Source organism: Peromyscus leucopus, chromosome 15 (genome assembly GCF_004664715.2).
Source record: "Peromyscus leucopus breed LL Stock chromosome 15, UCI_PerLeu_2.1, whole genome shotgun sequence".
NCBI lineage: Eukaryota > Metazoa > Chordata > Mammalia > Rodentia > Cricetidae > Peromyscus > Peromyscus leucopus.
Window position 1 is genome coordinate 49,684,502 of NC_051076.1, and position 15,639 is coordinate 49,700,140.

At 39.4% G+C, this 15,639-nt stretch overlaps 1 protein-coding gene across 2 annotated transcripts in view; it reads right to left on the reverse strand.

The window, feature by feature from the left end:
- The window catches only part of Dennd1b (DENN domain containing 1B), a 219,589-nt gene that overhangs the window by 34,958 nt on the left and 168,992 nt on the right, over nucleotides 1-15,639 (reverse strand). For both annotated transcript variants that reach the window (XM_028889858.2, XM_028889857.2), the window contains one exon: nucleotides 3,630-3,720. In XM_028889858.2, coding sequence (XP_028745691.1) covers nucleotides 3,630-3,720 — 91 coding nt within the window. The remainder of the gene's footprint in view (nucleotides 1-3,629; nucleotides 3,721-15,639) is intronic.

Genomic DNA, 15,639 nt, shown 5'->3' on the forward strand with positions numbered 1-15,639 from the left:
CGCCTGGTGTAGCAGGGCTCAGCTCAAAACTGATACTGTGGTCTCAGCCTAGCAGTTTCCTGTAGTGGGTGGTTGTCTGTGCCATGCCCTGAAGCACCACCCTGAGTGAGGCAGCAGGGAGCTGCTAAGGACCTGCCCCTTGGGCGTGGCCACCAGGGACCCTTAAGACCAGGGATGCACAGATGTGTTCTCTCTACCTTGTGGATTTTGGATGCTGAGACTGACCAGGGCAGAGCTCGCCAGAGAACAGCTTGCACCTTGCCTCACCTTTCCAGGATCCTGCTACAATCCCTTATTTCTGTCTTGTGAGTTAACCCCCAAATAAATAACTTTGATCATTAGGCTGATTCCGTGGATTGATAGCAATTAAATCACATTAGTTTCCTGCTATGTCTGAAGCATTAAGAAAAATTGGGCACTGAAAATGTCTGGTTCTGGATTAATTTTATCCTTCAAATCTCTAACTTAAAAAAAAAAAAACAAGTTTGGTTTGCTTTTATTACAGATTATAATAAAGATCTCTTGCTGCATTTGCTCTTTTTTCTTGGAGAAGAAAATCCTGGGTCAAACAACAGTATGGCTTGACCGTATAGATTCAGATACACATTTCCCTTGTAAAATGGTGAAAAAAATTCAAGTTATTCTACCACCTTATTTTTCAAATAAAGTTTAATTAATTAGCAAAAAAATCATATCTTTCATCCAGATTATCTTTACTTTTTTTTTAAGCTTTTGAGGCAGGGTCTCATCTAACCCAAGCTGATCTCAAATTCATTATAAACGGAGAAGGGCCTTCACCTCCCACGTGCTAGAATCACAGTGTGTACCATACTCTCACCAGTTCATTATCTACTACTCGTTCTTCACAAACGACCGCATGGAAACCAGTCATTTAGAGCTGTACATTATTTACAATTATAACCTCCGGTGTTTATTTCCCCAAAATGAATTCAAGAAAGTGGAAGGAAAATAGGATAATATGGTAACAACTTAAGACTCAAGAATAATTGTCAACCTAGGAAAAAAAATGCTAATGTATCAACTACAAAGAAAACAGTTGTGGCAAAATCATATAGCAGTTACAGGAGGAAGTTAAACGTCTTACTCAAAATTAGAAAGTTACGTTCATATTCAGCTCTTATAGGTCATGAGATGTTTTCTCCTACTGTACGTAGTCTGAGCTGCATTCTCTGGTGGAACATGTGCAAAGCAGGCAGTGCCATGAGAAGGATAAGGTCTCTGGCTGTGGCCTGGACCTCTCGAGTGCAGGGCCACCCCATGGATGACACCCCTGGGCTAGCAACCCCATTAGCAACCAACAACTTAGAGTCAGGGATTTTAAAACCTGGCTCATTGTTTCTTCAACTCTGAAACACCACCTCTGGGAGTGCTTAATAACAAACAGACAGACCAAGTTATCCAGGGACTTCCTCTGTCTAGTTTCAAAACCCAGGGCTGTGGAAAGAACACAAGTCAGGAAAGCAGTAAGGGCTGGATGGGTGGATGTCACTGTGTGGGAACGGGGTAGAACACAGGTAGTAAGAAGAAGGAAAAGGAAATGATGGAGTGGGAAGGGTTAAGTGGGGGGAGTGAACTGGAGAGCAGGAGAGGAGGAGCATGGGCAGGGGCAACTAACACTGAAGGCTTCTGGGAATGCCACAGGGAACCGTACCATAGAAAATACGTAAAACATATTTAAACATAAAAGTTCAAATAGAGTTGCCTTATAAAGGGGTACAATGTCTTTGCTAAGTAACACCAAATTAAAAGAAATGACTAACTCCTATTGTTTATCTTTTCTATTTCAAATCCTAATAAATCAAGTATTATTTTTTCTAAGAACAATATCTATGTATTTTAAGATAATTTAAAATACAAATAAAAATAACACCTGACTGGCATAATTTTTAAAAATGCTTTCTTGTTCACTCAAATTAATAAATATGGAAATGGATTTTCCTCTTGGATAAGCATTTGCTCCCTCAGATTAGAACATGGGAGCTGGAAATCATTTTAATTATAATAAAAACCAATAAATTAAATAGAATTAAGTAGATCACTAAGTCAGATGCTGACCAAGATCATATCCTCTTGTTCTTCTTTTAAGAACTACCGATCTTAGTTAAGAAATAATAAAAATAAAATGAATTAGCTATCCTTATCTACTAGTGGCAGTCTTTAATTCTCCTTTATTTCTTCAGTTTTTGGACAAGCAGTTATTACTACAGAATTTAAGTGTACAAAAGGATCACAGCTCTACCCCATTACTGTCACAAGATGTCATCTTCAATTCTACAGAAGCTACCAGCCCCACGGGTCATAAAGACAATGAGACAGCAGCTATGTAAATACTGAGTAGATGCCTCAAGCAATTTGTCCATAAGCTGACAATATTTTGCTTGTCTGAGTTGAAAAGTGAAAAAGCCTCATTTTAACACAAAAGTTCCATTGAAGCTAAATTTCTGCCCGTGAGCTGTGGAGAGGGTGCTGAAGGAAGCCACATTTAGCTCTCTTGCTGAGTCAGACAAAGTAACTTTCCCCAGATCAGTGAATCCGTGAGGTGCTGGAGTTCTGCCAGGGGAAGTCCTATGGCCGCCAAGCTCATCTGCTGTCTTGTGAATGAGCAAATTCTCTTCATCTGTTTATTTCTATGCTTTATGGCTGACAATGAGTATCATTTTAGGGTAAAGTCAAGGTGTGAAACTTGAAGATATGTACTTATTACTTTTTATTTTCTCAATTCTAGTAACTATTTATTCAAACATAGACTAAAAACCTGACTATGGAAACAAACCAACAGAAAGGTCAAAATAACACACCAGCAGAGAGAGAGAGAAGATACATTGTTCACATGGGTCTCACAAATACAGAGCAGTGTGCTCAGCCATCCTGCTTCAAAGCACCACTGAAACACTGGAGGACTCACGGAAAATTCTCTGCATGCCAGCACTGCATAGTACATCTGCCGACAATGTGTCAACTCATAAACCATTCTTTGCCTGGGTATTTACATTTGCAGGGCATTCTATTTTTGGAATGGTAAAGCTAAAACTTTGCTAATCCTACAGTAGTCTGCAAAAATTGTAAAGATTCCCACATAACACTCCCTGAAACAGGAAGTATGCGTGAGGAAATCCAGCACTTTCTGCTGCACCACCCTGCAGTACACTACTTTAACCAGAGTCTCAGTTCCAAATTCAGACTCAATCACAGCCATCACTCACCACTTTCTAGAAGAAACCACTCTTTGGTGGGAAAGGGTAAAGAATATAAATTAAGTGTAATTCTGTTGTTTATTTTCAATAATACTAAGGTTATTGGAGCCAAATAACTACCAAATTATGAGATTTACCTTCCTGCCTTGATCATGAAAATAAACCCATAGCACAGCTCATATAAGATGGAAATTGTATATAAGACATTGTGTGTTTAGGAGAAAATGATTGTTTATAAAAATACAGGTATCAGAGCCAGGCACAAAAATCAGATGTCTAGAAAATGAATACTCATACTCAAAAACAGGCACAAAATCAGACACTGTCTAGAAAATGGATACTCATACTCAAGAACAGGCATAAAAATCAGATGTTGTCTAGAAAATGGATAACTACATTCAAAATTGTCCTCACCTCCAGAGAAGCCCCCCGCAGTGATCTCTTCTTCGAATATATCGGAGAAACCCCTTCCTGCATTAAGCTTTGCCAGTCGACCATCAATAAACTGAAATGTAAAAGTTTCAAGTGTTAATTTTTTCATAGGTTTTATAACCATAAAAATTACTTATATTACAGAAAAATGGGGGAATGGATAAAATAAAAATAAGGATGTCTACAACAGCCACAGGAATCATACTATTAACAATTTACTTAAAAGAAAACCATATACATGTAATTGTGAGTATAGATACACATATATAGTTTTAATGAACTTTTCTCATTTTGGCTGACAGTGTTCCCTCCAAGAGTCAAAGACCACATAACAAAAACCATAATAGCAGTCACGAGAAGCATCTTTTGAGTTGTTGGCCAGGGCTGTGCAAGAGACTCCCAAAACATACAGCCTATTAGATACCTTGCTCAGTCTTGATGCAGGGGGGAGGGGCTTAGTCCTGCCTCAACTTGGTATGCTAGACTTTGTTGACCCCCCAAGAGAGGCCTTACCCCCTCTGAGGAGCGGATGGGGGTGGGGAGGATGGAAGGAGAGGGAGAGGGAACTGGGGTTGGTATGTAAAATGAAAAAAAAATTTAAATTAAAAAAAATTGTCTTTCGTGGCCCCCAAAGGTGGAAGGTAAGTCCCTACTGCTGAAGACATCAAGCACTTCAGACACAGGGCCACGAAACCCCTGAGCTGGAACTGACTTGAATGCCTCTTCCCTGAGGACTAGCTCTAATAGTGTCAGAGGACACCATGCAAGCTTCCAAAGGAGAGAGGCAACCAACAGTCCTGCCCAGCTATGATGCCTATGAACCATATCAACAACCAGCAGGGCACAATGAAGAGGCACTACTGGAATGCATACCATGTAAACAACCGCTCTCTAACTGTTAAAATCTACTAAATAGGAGGGAAACCATGTCTAATACTGGAAACCTAGGTAACTACCAGTGCTCATAAAGTCACAGTTATTGGAGGAGAATCTACAACAACAAATTTACTAAACCAGCATAATTCTAACAATATCTACAAACATTTGTCCTTATACCCATAGATAGGCATAGTTCTCACCCCTCATTAAGGAAACTTCTCTTTTGCAACAGATGGAGACCACTACAGAAACTATAACCAAACAAAATGAAGAGTTGTGGAGACCAGTCCCAACAGATACATCTACAAAACAAGTCCCACATCTAAGGCTCACAGAATATTGCAGAAGATGGGGGCATAAAGATTTAAGAGCCAGATCATCAATGAGTTTACTGTGAGACTGTGTTTTGTAGTAATATCAGAAGCCACACCTATAAAGTGTCACCAATATGACTGCCCAAACACGAGCTCAACAAAAATGACAACAATGGTTATGCCATAGCAGATGGGAAAAAGCTCAAGAAGTCTCAATTATACACAAAGAACTATAGGCACCTGAGTAAAGCTGGGAGTAGGAAAGGTGGTCTTCTCGAGGGATGAGCACACCAATTGTTTGTTCAGTGCCAAAAGGTCAACCCTGTAAACATTCTGTGGTGGTGGTTGGAATAGGTATGCCCTCCCCCATAGCCTCCTGAGTTTGAATGCTTGGCCTATAGAGAGTGGCACTATTGGGAGGTGTAGCCTTGTTGCAGTAGGCATGGCCTTGTTGGAGGAGGTATGTCACTGTGGGGGTGGGCTTTGAGGTCTCATGCTCAAGCTATACTCAGTGTGGGACACAGTTCACATCCTGTTGCCTGTGAATCAAGATGTAGAACTCTCAGTTACCTCATCAGCACTATTCCTGCCTGCAAGCCACCAGGATGGTAACAGACTAAACCTCTGAAACTGTAAGCTAGTCACAATGAGATGTTTTCCTTTATAAAAGCTGCTGTGGTCATGGTGTCTCTTCACAGCAATAGAAACCCTAACTAAGACACATTCATACAAGTAACATTATAAGGACTGAGCCTATTATATTTATTAATATATATATATATACACATATACACATACATATGCGCATGCAGTAACAGTGAAAAAAGAGGCCATGAATTTGAGGGAGAGTGGGTATGGGTATATAGGAGGATTTGGAAGGAGAAAAGGGAAGGGAGGAATGTAATTATATTACAATCTCAAACATATATATTTTAAAATGTTACTCATAAAAATACAGCACATTTTGCCACAGAAATATGTATATATGTGCTACACACACACACACACACACACACACACACACACACACACACACACAAAGAGAGAACACTCTCAAACAGTGCAAAGAGTAGACCTTTGGTGACCAGCCATTTATCAGTTCAGCCACATGTGCTTAGTACAGACTCTCACTGTACTAATGATCAAGTTCAGCAGTAGATAGGAGCTTGCAGTCAGTCAGTATCCCCCAATATCACCCTGATAACATCAATGTTCACCAAAAAATATTCCTTGCCTAAACTATGATGCCCTGTGGTGGTATTCTAATTGTACTGAAATGTGATTTTGATTGCATGTTAATAAATAAAGTTGCCCGGGGGTCAGAGCTATTAGAGCCATAGACAGAGTGTGGCGGTGGTGGCACATGCCTTTAATCCCATAGATCTCTGTGTGTTCAGGGATACAGCCAGCATTGGAGACATATGCCTTTAAGACCCGAGGGGCTGTACATACAGACAGTGACGAGGCAGTCACGTGTTTGGGTTTACAACCAATGAGAAGGCAGAATGACTATGAACCGACTTATACACAGGGAAATAGCTCTCTTTCTGGAAGCTAGGACCACCGCAGGAGGAAGGGTGAGATTTTAGCTCTGAGCTCTGACCTCTTGTCTTTCTCTTTTACATTGGTTCTGTGTTTCTTATTTAATAAGATGGTTGGTTACATCTACAATGCCCTTAAAGATAACTGAGTACCAAGAAATTCCAAGCATTCAACAGTAAAATAATACAATTTTCATGACATGACATGTAATTGTTGGTTGAAGGATCAGACTTAGGATTATTAGTTTAAATATCAAGGAAAACACATATTGCTATGGCTTGTTCAAGGTCCCTTTAAATAATAGTTCTCAGTGTTCTTGAAGAGGAAACTGGAGTAAGAAGTGCGTAGAACCTCCACAGGCCCCTGAATATCCTTTTCAAGATGCAGTTTCCCTGGACAGTGCACATCTGTTCAAGTGAAGGCAGTAAGGATATGGAGCCCTTCAAGTATTGACAGTATCGAAAAATACTGCAGATGTTTACATATGACCAGTGTGGGAGAATATCAGTAACATAATTAAATACATATGCATTGCTGCCATTTGTTTAATTCTGCTTGTTTATTTATAGTTTGTTGTGCTAATAAGGCAGTGAAGGGTCTCTAAGGCTCCCCTGTATCTTTCATGCAAGGGTATATCATGAAATATTTTAGATGCTTTTTTAAAGATGTAAATGATAACACTGGGTTTTAATATTCATTCTGAAGTTAAGCTTCAATATGATTTTAATTCTAGAAATTTAAATTTGTTTGTTTGTTTTGTTTTTTTCAGATAGGGTTTCTCTGTGTAGCCCTGGCTGTCCTGGATCTCAATTTGTAGACCAGTCCGGTCTTGAACTCACAGAGATCTACCTGACTCTGCCTCTTGAGTGCTGGGATTAAAGGCATGCACCACCACCACCACCACCACCACCACCATCGCCCAGAGAAATTTAAATTTTAATGGAATTAAAATTAAGTAGCCTGTCTTAAAAAAAAAAAAATCTCACAGAGTATACAATTATTCTATTTGTAGAGGTAAAACAGGAAATTCATTGAGAGGAGTTGCACAGAGCAATACAGTATTCTTCAGGTAACACTTCACAATAATACTGTAGCTTTTCCCAGTTATAATATACAACTTTCAAAAAAACCTTTTACAGAGAAAATTAAGGAACAACAGCAAATAAATTAATACATGATGTTCAAAATGAAGTGTGGTCATTTTCTTTATTATCATACAATCTTTTTTTATCAGAAGTGTGTGATGACAGGTCTTAACAGACACAGCCTAAAATGGCAGTCTTGGCTTTTGTACATCTTGGGTTATTCTTAACATCTTCTAATCCCGTGAAAACAGAGACCAAAGATTACCCATTTTATGCATTGTAAGTATAGCATGCAGAAGGTTTCCTGTGGTGTAGATGTACAGAGCAGGCATGTAAAAGCCAGCATCGGAATTCTGCTGCATAACCAGCTTTATAATCTTTGGCTACTTCTTACCAAGTCTGTTTTTCCAAAAATTAAACCTTACTAAGTTTTGAGAGAGCTAATTAACATAATACTCAGGAAAAATGCTATGTAATAAAGTTTTTATCCCTATTAGCAGTGTGTTTCCAATCTTAATCAACTGTGAGTTTCTTGAGAAACAGGCTATTGTGTTGCCCATGTATGCATCTTCAATACCCGGGTATTGCAAAAATGCTTGGCATACAGTTATAATTATTGCCGAAGGTTGCTGCTAGTTGGAAACACAAGGTGTCTCGTTCTGCTACTGAGCTACGCAAATGGACCCAGACACACAGTTTAAATGGAATGCAGCTAAAGGGATAAAAATATTCAAAAGTGTTAAAGGTTATACATTTTCACTTGGACTTAAAGCTAAATAATTACATCTATATTCAGAATCAATGCTTTATCTTGGGATCAAAGTCAGTAAGATGATGTTGGTGTCTTCACTGTATACAATAAGTGATTAATTTGAAAATAAGACAGTTATAGACACATTTAAAATTTCACTTGCACATGTTTTAACACAATATAAATCAAATTAAAGTGATCTAATTCCATGGACTAGGAATCATCCTTTAAAGTATAGGGTTAAAGGAAAATGATAAATTTAACGCAATACATTACTGGCAAGGAGAAACTAAGGCATCCTTTTAAAGGACTTAATTTGTTCTAAAAGATTAAAAGTGTAAGACTTTTTAAAAGGTTTGCCTTTTTGTTTATGGGACAGAATCCATTTATTTGATTAAATGAGTGGAATAGTTTGAGTCAGAAAAGAGACTCCCAAAACTATCTAGGGATTGTGAACTTCTGAGCATAAGTAACTAGTTTATATAACTAAACTAGTGAGTTGAGGCACCACAGAAATTAATCACTTGCTAAAATGTCGTGTGCTATCACTGACTCTGCAAACATCCTGCCAGTAACAATCGGACACTTATCAAAGTACACAGAGAGAGTGGATGTTCTCACACACACACACACACACACACACTACAGATCTCGATGTACAGGACACTTCTCAAAGTACACAGAGAGAGTGGATGTTCATACACACACACACACACACACACACAACACACACACACATTACAGATCAAGATGTACAACACTCCAAAGTACACAGAGAGATGATGCTTCACACACACACACACACACACACACACACACACACATTACAGATCAAGATGTACAGGACACTTCTCAAAGTACACAGAGAGAGTGGATGCTTTCACACACACACACACACACACACACACACACACACACACACACACGCATATTACAAATCCCGATGTACAGGTATTGACAGTAGGTGTGGATGGAAAGTAGTATTAACAGAGAGGAGTGCTGAACGTGAGAGCTGCCAGAACTCCTTTATTAATGTGTATTTCAATAGCAGCTCTTCCTTCTTCCTGACTTGATGTGGCTCATGGTCTCCCCACTGCTATCTCTGCACGTTCACAGTATGCAAAAGTAGGAACAGTTTTAGGTACTACCACCTACAATTATGAACTTAAAGAAAAGAAAAAAAACTGATTTCTGTTGAAAAGATGAGTCCATAATCCATTGTTTGAGTTACACTGACTATATCATTTAGCAAATAAGTATTTTCAGATAACTGGAAGACAGTTTTGAAAGAACTGCTTTTGGTTTATTTTGGTTTATTTTTTACTGTAAGTAATGAATGACAAGTAACACTGTCAACAGTAGTGACAGACACAGCATGAAATAAGGAGTGAGTATACTTGTAATACAATCAGAAAGTTTGTTTTAAGATGACACTCTAAATTGACATGGGCTAAGGAGACAGCTTGGTGAGAGAAGTGTTTTTAAAAATCCACATGCCAGCACTCCCGAGGCAGAGGCAGGTGAATCTCTCTGAGTTTGAGACCAGCCTGGTCTACAGAGTGAGTTCTAGGACAGCCAAGGATACACAAAGAAACCCTGTCTCAAAAAAACAAAGAGAAAAAGAAAACAAAAACCTGCACCCACAAGTGCACACACAACATCACCACCACTAATGACGACGACGAGACGACAACAACAACAACATGATCAAAGGAAGTTGGTTTTTTGAGGAACAATATCCAAAGTCAACCTCTGGACTGCATACACACCAACAGGCACACCCACCCATGCTTACAAGCTGAGAGAAGCACTACACAGTTCTCAGGACAAGGGAGACCATGAATAACATTTGCTATTCTAAATCTACAGTAACAACAAGAACTAGATTTTGTTAACTCTCATGGCATGTCACGAGATAGTGAGGCAGGATATGAGATAAATAGTCTTAAGCAGCAGCAGAGTGTCCTGGCCTTCCTTTGATGCTGATATCCTTAAAATCTGTCTACACTTTTTAAATCTTTGCACAATTGTTTTATAGGAAACTGGTTTAAAAAAAGCACTGCTTTAAAGTCACTTCAGCATGTTGTATAATTCATGAAAATCCAGCATGAAAAAAAAGAGGTCATAAACTTGTAAAAGAACAAGGTGAGTATTGGGGAAGGTTTGGAGGGAGGGAAAGAAAGGGAAAATGATGGAATTATATTATAATCTAAAAAAAATAAAATAATTCAGAAATAAATTGAGTTTCAAAATATAATACACAATTAGTTGAAAATGTAATACATTTTAGAAATTAGACACCCTGGCAAACTTTTTCCCAAACATTTTTTTTTCTCTAAGTATTGTTCTGGTCAGATCCCCAGACTACACTCGCAATGAAGGTGAGCTGTCAAGCTGAGCAGCTCTGGAGAAACATGCATGCTACTGAACTTCCCACTTGGGGGATTTCCAGAACAAATCAAAAAATCCAAAAACAAGTCATTATCAACATTCCATTGCATCTCGTGTCTACACAGTACAGAAATATTTAATTGCAATATTGCAATCCATCTATCAAAATTATAAGGCTGTCAATAATTATATTTTGTGATTTTAATATTAAAATATAGCATTTGATTTGGGAGAAAAATCATAAAAAAAATCTTTGTGCTAGGGATAACAGTTACTGGTGCAGTTATTTATCAAGTATGGTGGTCTGAGTAAGAATGGCATCCACAGGCTTATACAGTTGAATGCTTAGTCAGCAGGGTCTGGAACTCTTTGATAGGATTAGAAAGATTACTAGTGGCCTAGTTGGAGAAAGTGTGTTGCCTGGGGTGGGCTCTGAGTTCAAAAGCCCATGCCAGGCACTCACTCACTCTCTCTCTCTCTCTCTCTCTCTCTCTCTCTCTCTCTCTCTCTCTCTCTGTCTCTGTCTCTCTCTTTCTGTGCCTACAGATGAGGATGTAGCTCTCAGCTACTGCTCCAGTGCCTGTCTACATGCTGCCATGCTCCTCGCCACGACAATAATGGACTAAACATCTGGACCTGTAAGCCAGCCCCAGTTAAATGTTTTCTTTAATAAGAGTTGCTGTGGTCACGGTGTCTCTTCACAGAACAGAACAGTGACTAAGACAACAGGTCAAGGAGGAGGCAAAAGTGGTGTTCTTTGGTGCTCATGTGGCCATCCTGATTCTGAATCCAGGCCACAGACACTAAAGCCCCAAAGCAAACAGATCTATACATCCAAATTCGTTTGCCCTGGAAGAAAACTTCAAACTTTTATCTTCTGCTAAAACCCCTTTACAGGTACTTCTCAAATACCAAGATGACTAATCTAGCAAAACTAAGGCCTTGGGAGATAGAGAAAAATAGTGTTTCAAATGTATCTAAAGTCCTTAGTAAATAAGTAAAAGTTGGTTTTGTGAAGAGAAATGTAAACATTCCCCCAGCCACAAACTTATTGAGTTCTCCCCAGGTACCTGAGGGGAATTCTCCCAGAGTTCCAGAAGAGATGCTACCAGCAGCGAAGAATTAATCTGAGGGATGTGGAATGAATCTAAGCACACCATGCTCTTTAGTCCAATCACTTTATTCTACCAGTGCTGTGGGGGTACCAATGTGTGTGTGTGTGTGTGTGTGTGTGTGTGTGTGTGTGTGTGTGTGTGTGTATCTATATATGCAGTAATAGTTTGACAATGCAATGTGAGGTTTTCAGGGTCATAAAGAGATGTGATAAGATCCACACAAAGAACAGTGATTCTTAGCTTCATTTACAACCCAAAAGGGAAGTGATTAAAGGAGGTGGGGTCAACTAAGGGCTAAAATTGGTTAAGAGATCTAAAAAGGGAATTTATGTGCTCCAACTATATTCTTAGAAGTGGTTAGGTAAAATGTTAGAAGTCTATAAGTCATGAGTAAAATAAAACTTCCCTTTTTTTTCTTTTGGTGCCATATCTGTCTCAGCTTATCTTGATTGTGCTGTTTTCTGACAGGGTCTGGGAAGTGTACTAGGTAGCTAGGTAGCCTGTGTCACAGCTTGATGCACCTGGTATATAAAAGCCCTTTTGTTCTGAGTTAATTGTTACAAGGGGAATCTTTTAGAACTAGGGATACCACCTGGGCTATGGAAGAAAGGAGGGTTTAAGCTTAATTTGCATGAGAAACAAAGCTTTGTACTTAACATCCTCCTGGCCTTGGAGGTTGTCTCAGTATAAATATTTACCTTATTTCAGGAAACAAGCAGATGGTCTCAATACTTATCTATCTGCAGTCTGTCCTTGGATATTTGAGAAGTATCTCCAATAATGCTTTTATCCAGAGATGGCCCTGGCCAGATACTTGCTAATGGAAATAATTACAGAAAGGTAGACTTCTGAGTATAATGCTAAAAAGGAGGAGCAAAAGCCTGGGGATGTTATCCAAATACCCGAAAGTGTATAGGAGAAACTGTGCCCAGTGAATGATCAACCACACTGTTAGAAGTTCTTGGGAAAAGAATCAAATGGGAAAGCTACAATAGCACACAAGAAATTCACTGCAGGGCACAGCTAATATATTCAAAAGCCAGTATCACCAAGACTCCCTAAGTTCTTGACTCTCGCAGGTAATAGCTTTTGCAATTGTCAGCTGAATTCCTACTACAGATATCTGCATCTTGCAGCACAGACTCTTGGATCAACAATGACTGATATGCTGGTGTAATGCTGGCACAAAGTTAGCAGTAACTAACCAGTATCTGATCTGACTTACGACTCACTCTGCAAGACTGGTTCTATACCCAACACTGCTTGGGTGACAAAGAACCTGAGACTCGATAGACCAAGGACCTAGGGTAAACCAATTACTACTGATCCTAACAAAAAAAAAGCAATAAAATGACTTCCATTAACATTCTGCTATACTCATAGATCAGTGCCTTGCTCAGCCATCATCAGAGAAGCTTCCTGCTGCAGCAGATGGAAACAAATACAGAGAACCACAGTCAAACAATATGCAGTGAGTGAGAACCTTGGAACACTCAGCCCTAAATGGGATGTCTCTATCAAATACCTTTCCTCACAGCTCAGAGAACTCCACAGAAGAGGAAGTAGAGGAGTATAAGAGCCACAGGGGATGGAGAACAAAGGAAACAAGGCCTACTAAGTTAACATGATCAAAGCTCACATGAACTCACGTTGGCTGACGCAACATGCACAGTGTCTGCATGGGTCTGCACCAGGTCCTTTGCATATGCATTATGACTTCCAGTTTAATGTTTTTACTGGGATTCCTGAACGTGCAAATGAGTGGGTCTCTGCTTCTTGTTCCTTCTCTTGGAATCTTTTCCTTCTTTTGGTTTGTGTTGTCCAACTTCGATGTGAGAGTTTTTGTTTTATGTTGTTATATTTTTATAAACTGAGGACATAACCACTCCAAGGTACAATTGAGAGGAAGGCTTTTTACTGTAAATATGAGTACAGCCAGAGACACTGGGAAGAGTCCAGAGCAGAGAGAAAATAGTAAACTGAACATGGCCCCCAGACTGGACTGGGCCATGAGAGGAAAGAGAGAGTGGAGGGAGGGGGGAGCAAGAGAGGTTGACACGGGGGGGGGGGGGGGCTGCAAAATAGAGAAAGGGATAAGAGAGAGGGGACCAAGGGAAGAAGACAAAAAGGCAGTGAGCATAGCCAAAATACCAGGGTTGTAAGGGAACTGGGAGAAGGGAAGCCCATGAGCTAGAGACGTTTAGGGTAGGAGTCAGGTGAGATGAACTAAGAAGAGGCACAGGAGCTTGTGATACTGAGAAAACCTGAGGCTAGCATGTGCTTTGGTGTGTTCACAGGCACCACAGATAGCCTTGACAGCTCCTCTGAGAGAAGGAAATGGGTGCCAGAATGTGGAGAAGTAGAGTTTCCTTTGACTTGACAATATTTTACTTTTTTTGTATTTATTATTATTGCTTAGAAGCCTGTTATATTTTAATGAGAGACAGAAAGGGAGTGAGTGGATCGGGATGGGAGGGGAGGTGGAGAGGATCTGTGAGGAGAAACTATAATCAGGATAACCTCTGTGTTAAAAGAATCTATTTTCAATAAAAGGAAAAAAGAGAGAAAAATATATACTAAAATCTTGGGGCTAAAGAGATGGCTCAATGGTTAGTTCACTTAACCACTGCAGAGGACCCTTGCAGAGGACCTGGGTTTCCAACACCCACATGGTGGTTCACAGAGAAATGCATTTCTAGTTCCAGGGGATCTTTCGACCTCTTCTGAACTTGATGGGCAATAGGCACATACATGGTATATATACATATGTGCAAGCAAAACACATAAAATAAATTTAAATAAATTTTAAGAAAACTCATTATTTAATTAATCTCTAATAGTCATGTTTCCATATAAGGCTTTGGACTGAACTGTTAATGAGTAGTATAGTTTAAGTATTTCTTCTTACCAATGCTTAGTAAACCTTGACAGGTTAATGACAATGACAGGTTACAATAAGTTAAATTAAATTAGCAGATATTTAGAGATAGCTGCTAAACAGAAAGTGGTAATTTAGTGTCTATATAATATAAGCTGCACCAACACGGGGTGTATATACATATGTGTAGGCAAAACACTCACAAACGTAAAATAATTTTAAACAAATTTTAAGAATACTAATTATTTAATTAATCTCTAATAGTCATCTTTCCATATAAGCCTTAGTTTCCCAAAGCAAAGAAAATCTAAAATGTGGAAAAACAGGAAGAACTCTTAAGCTTATGATATTGCAAAGCTTGGGTAATGAAGTCACGGCACTGCTCCAGAATTCTTCAGTTGATTACTATGGCATGAGTGGCCAACACTTGAAGAAAATAAAGAACCTGCAACTTACTATCAGGACTAATAACACAAAAGAGCAGTTACAGGACAACCAAACTTCCCCCAAAGTGCACATGCCAGTTGACAAGCAATTCGATGGTCTCTAGAGTTTAGTTTGTCAAACTCTGTGTTAACTTATCCATTCATTTAAGAACTATCTAAGTGTTGTTACTACGGCCCTTGAATTTTCCCAGATGTCTGTCATGCAGTAATCAATGAATGAGGCAAAAGTAGAACCCTTGTAATGTTTAGCTGTCTCACAGCAGTAGGAGCCAACAGGATACAAGACACAGTGAGTTGCCTACAGTGTCACAGGTGGTGGGCACTGAGAGTAACAGACTGGAGGAGGCTGGAGAGGACAAGAGTGTGAATGTTAGAAGCGGGGCCGTCAGGGTAGGATATCTAAGTCAAGACTGAAGACAGTGAGGAAGTCTGATGGGGAGGTGGACTGCAGGCCGGCATATATGTAAATAAGTATGAGTAAACAAGGATGCTGCAGTAAGGTCAGGGATGTGCTCAGGGGCTAGTCTGAGGCTATGTGAAGAACAAATAACCTCATGGCCACTTAGGCTACACACAATCTCCAAACAGGGT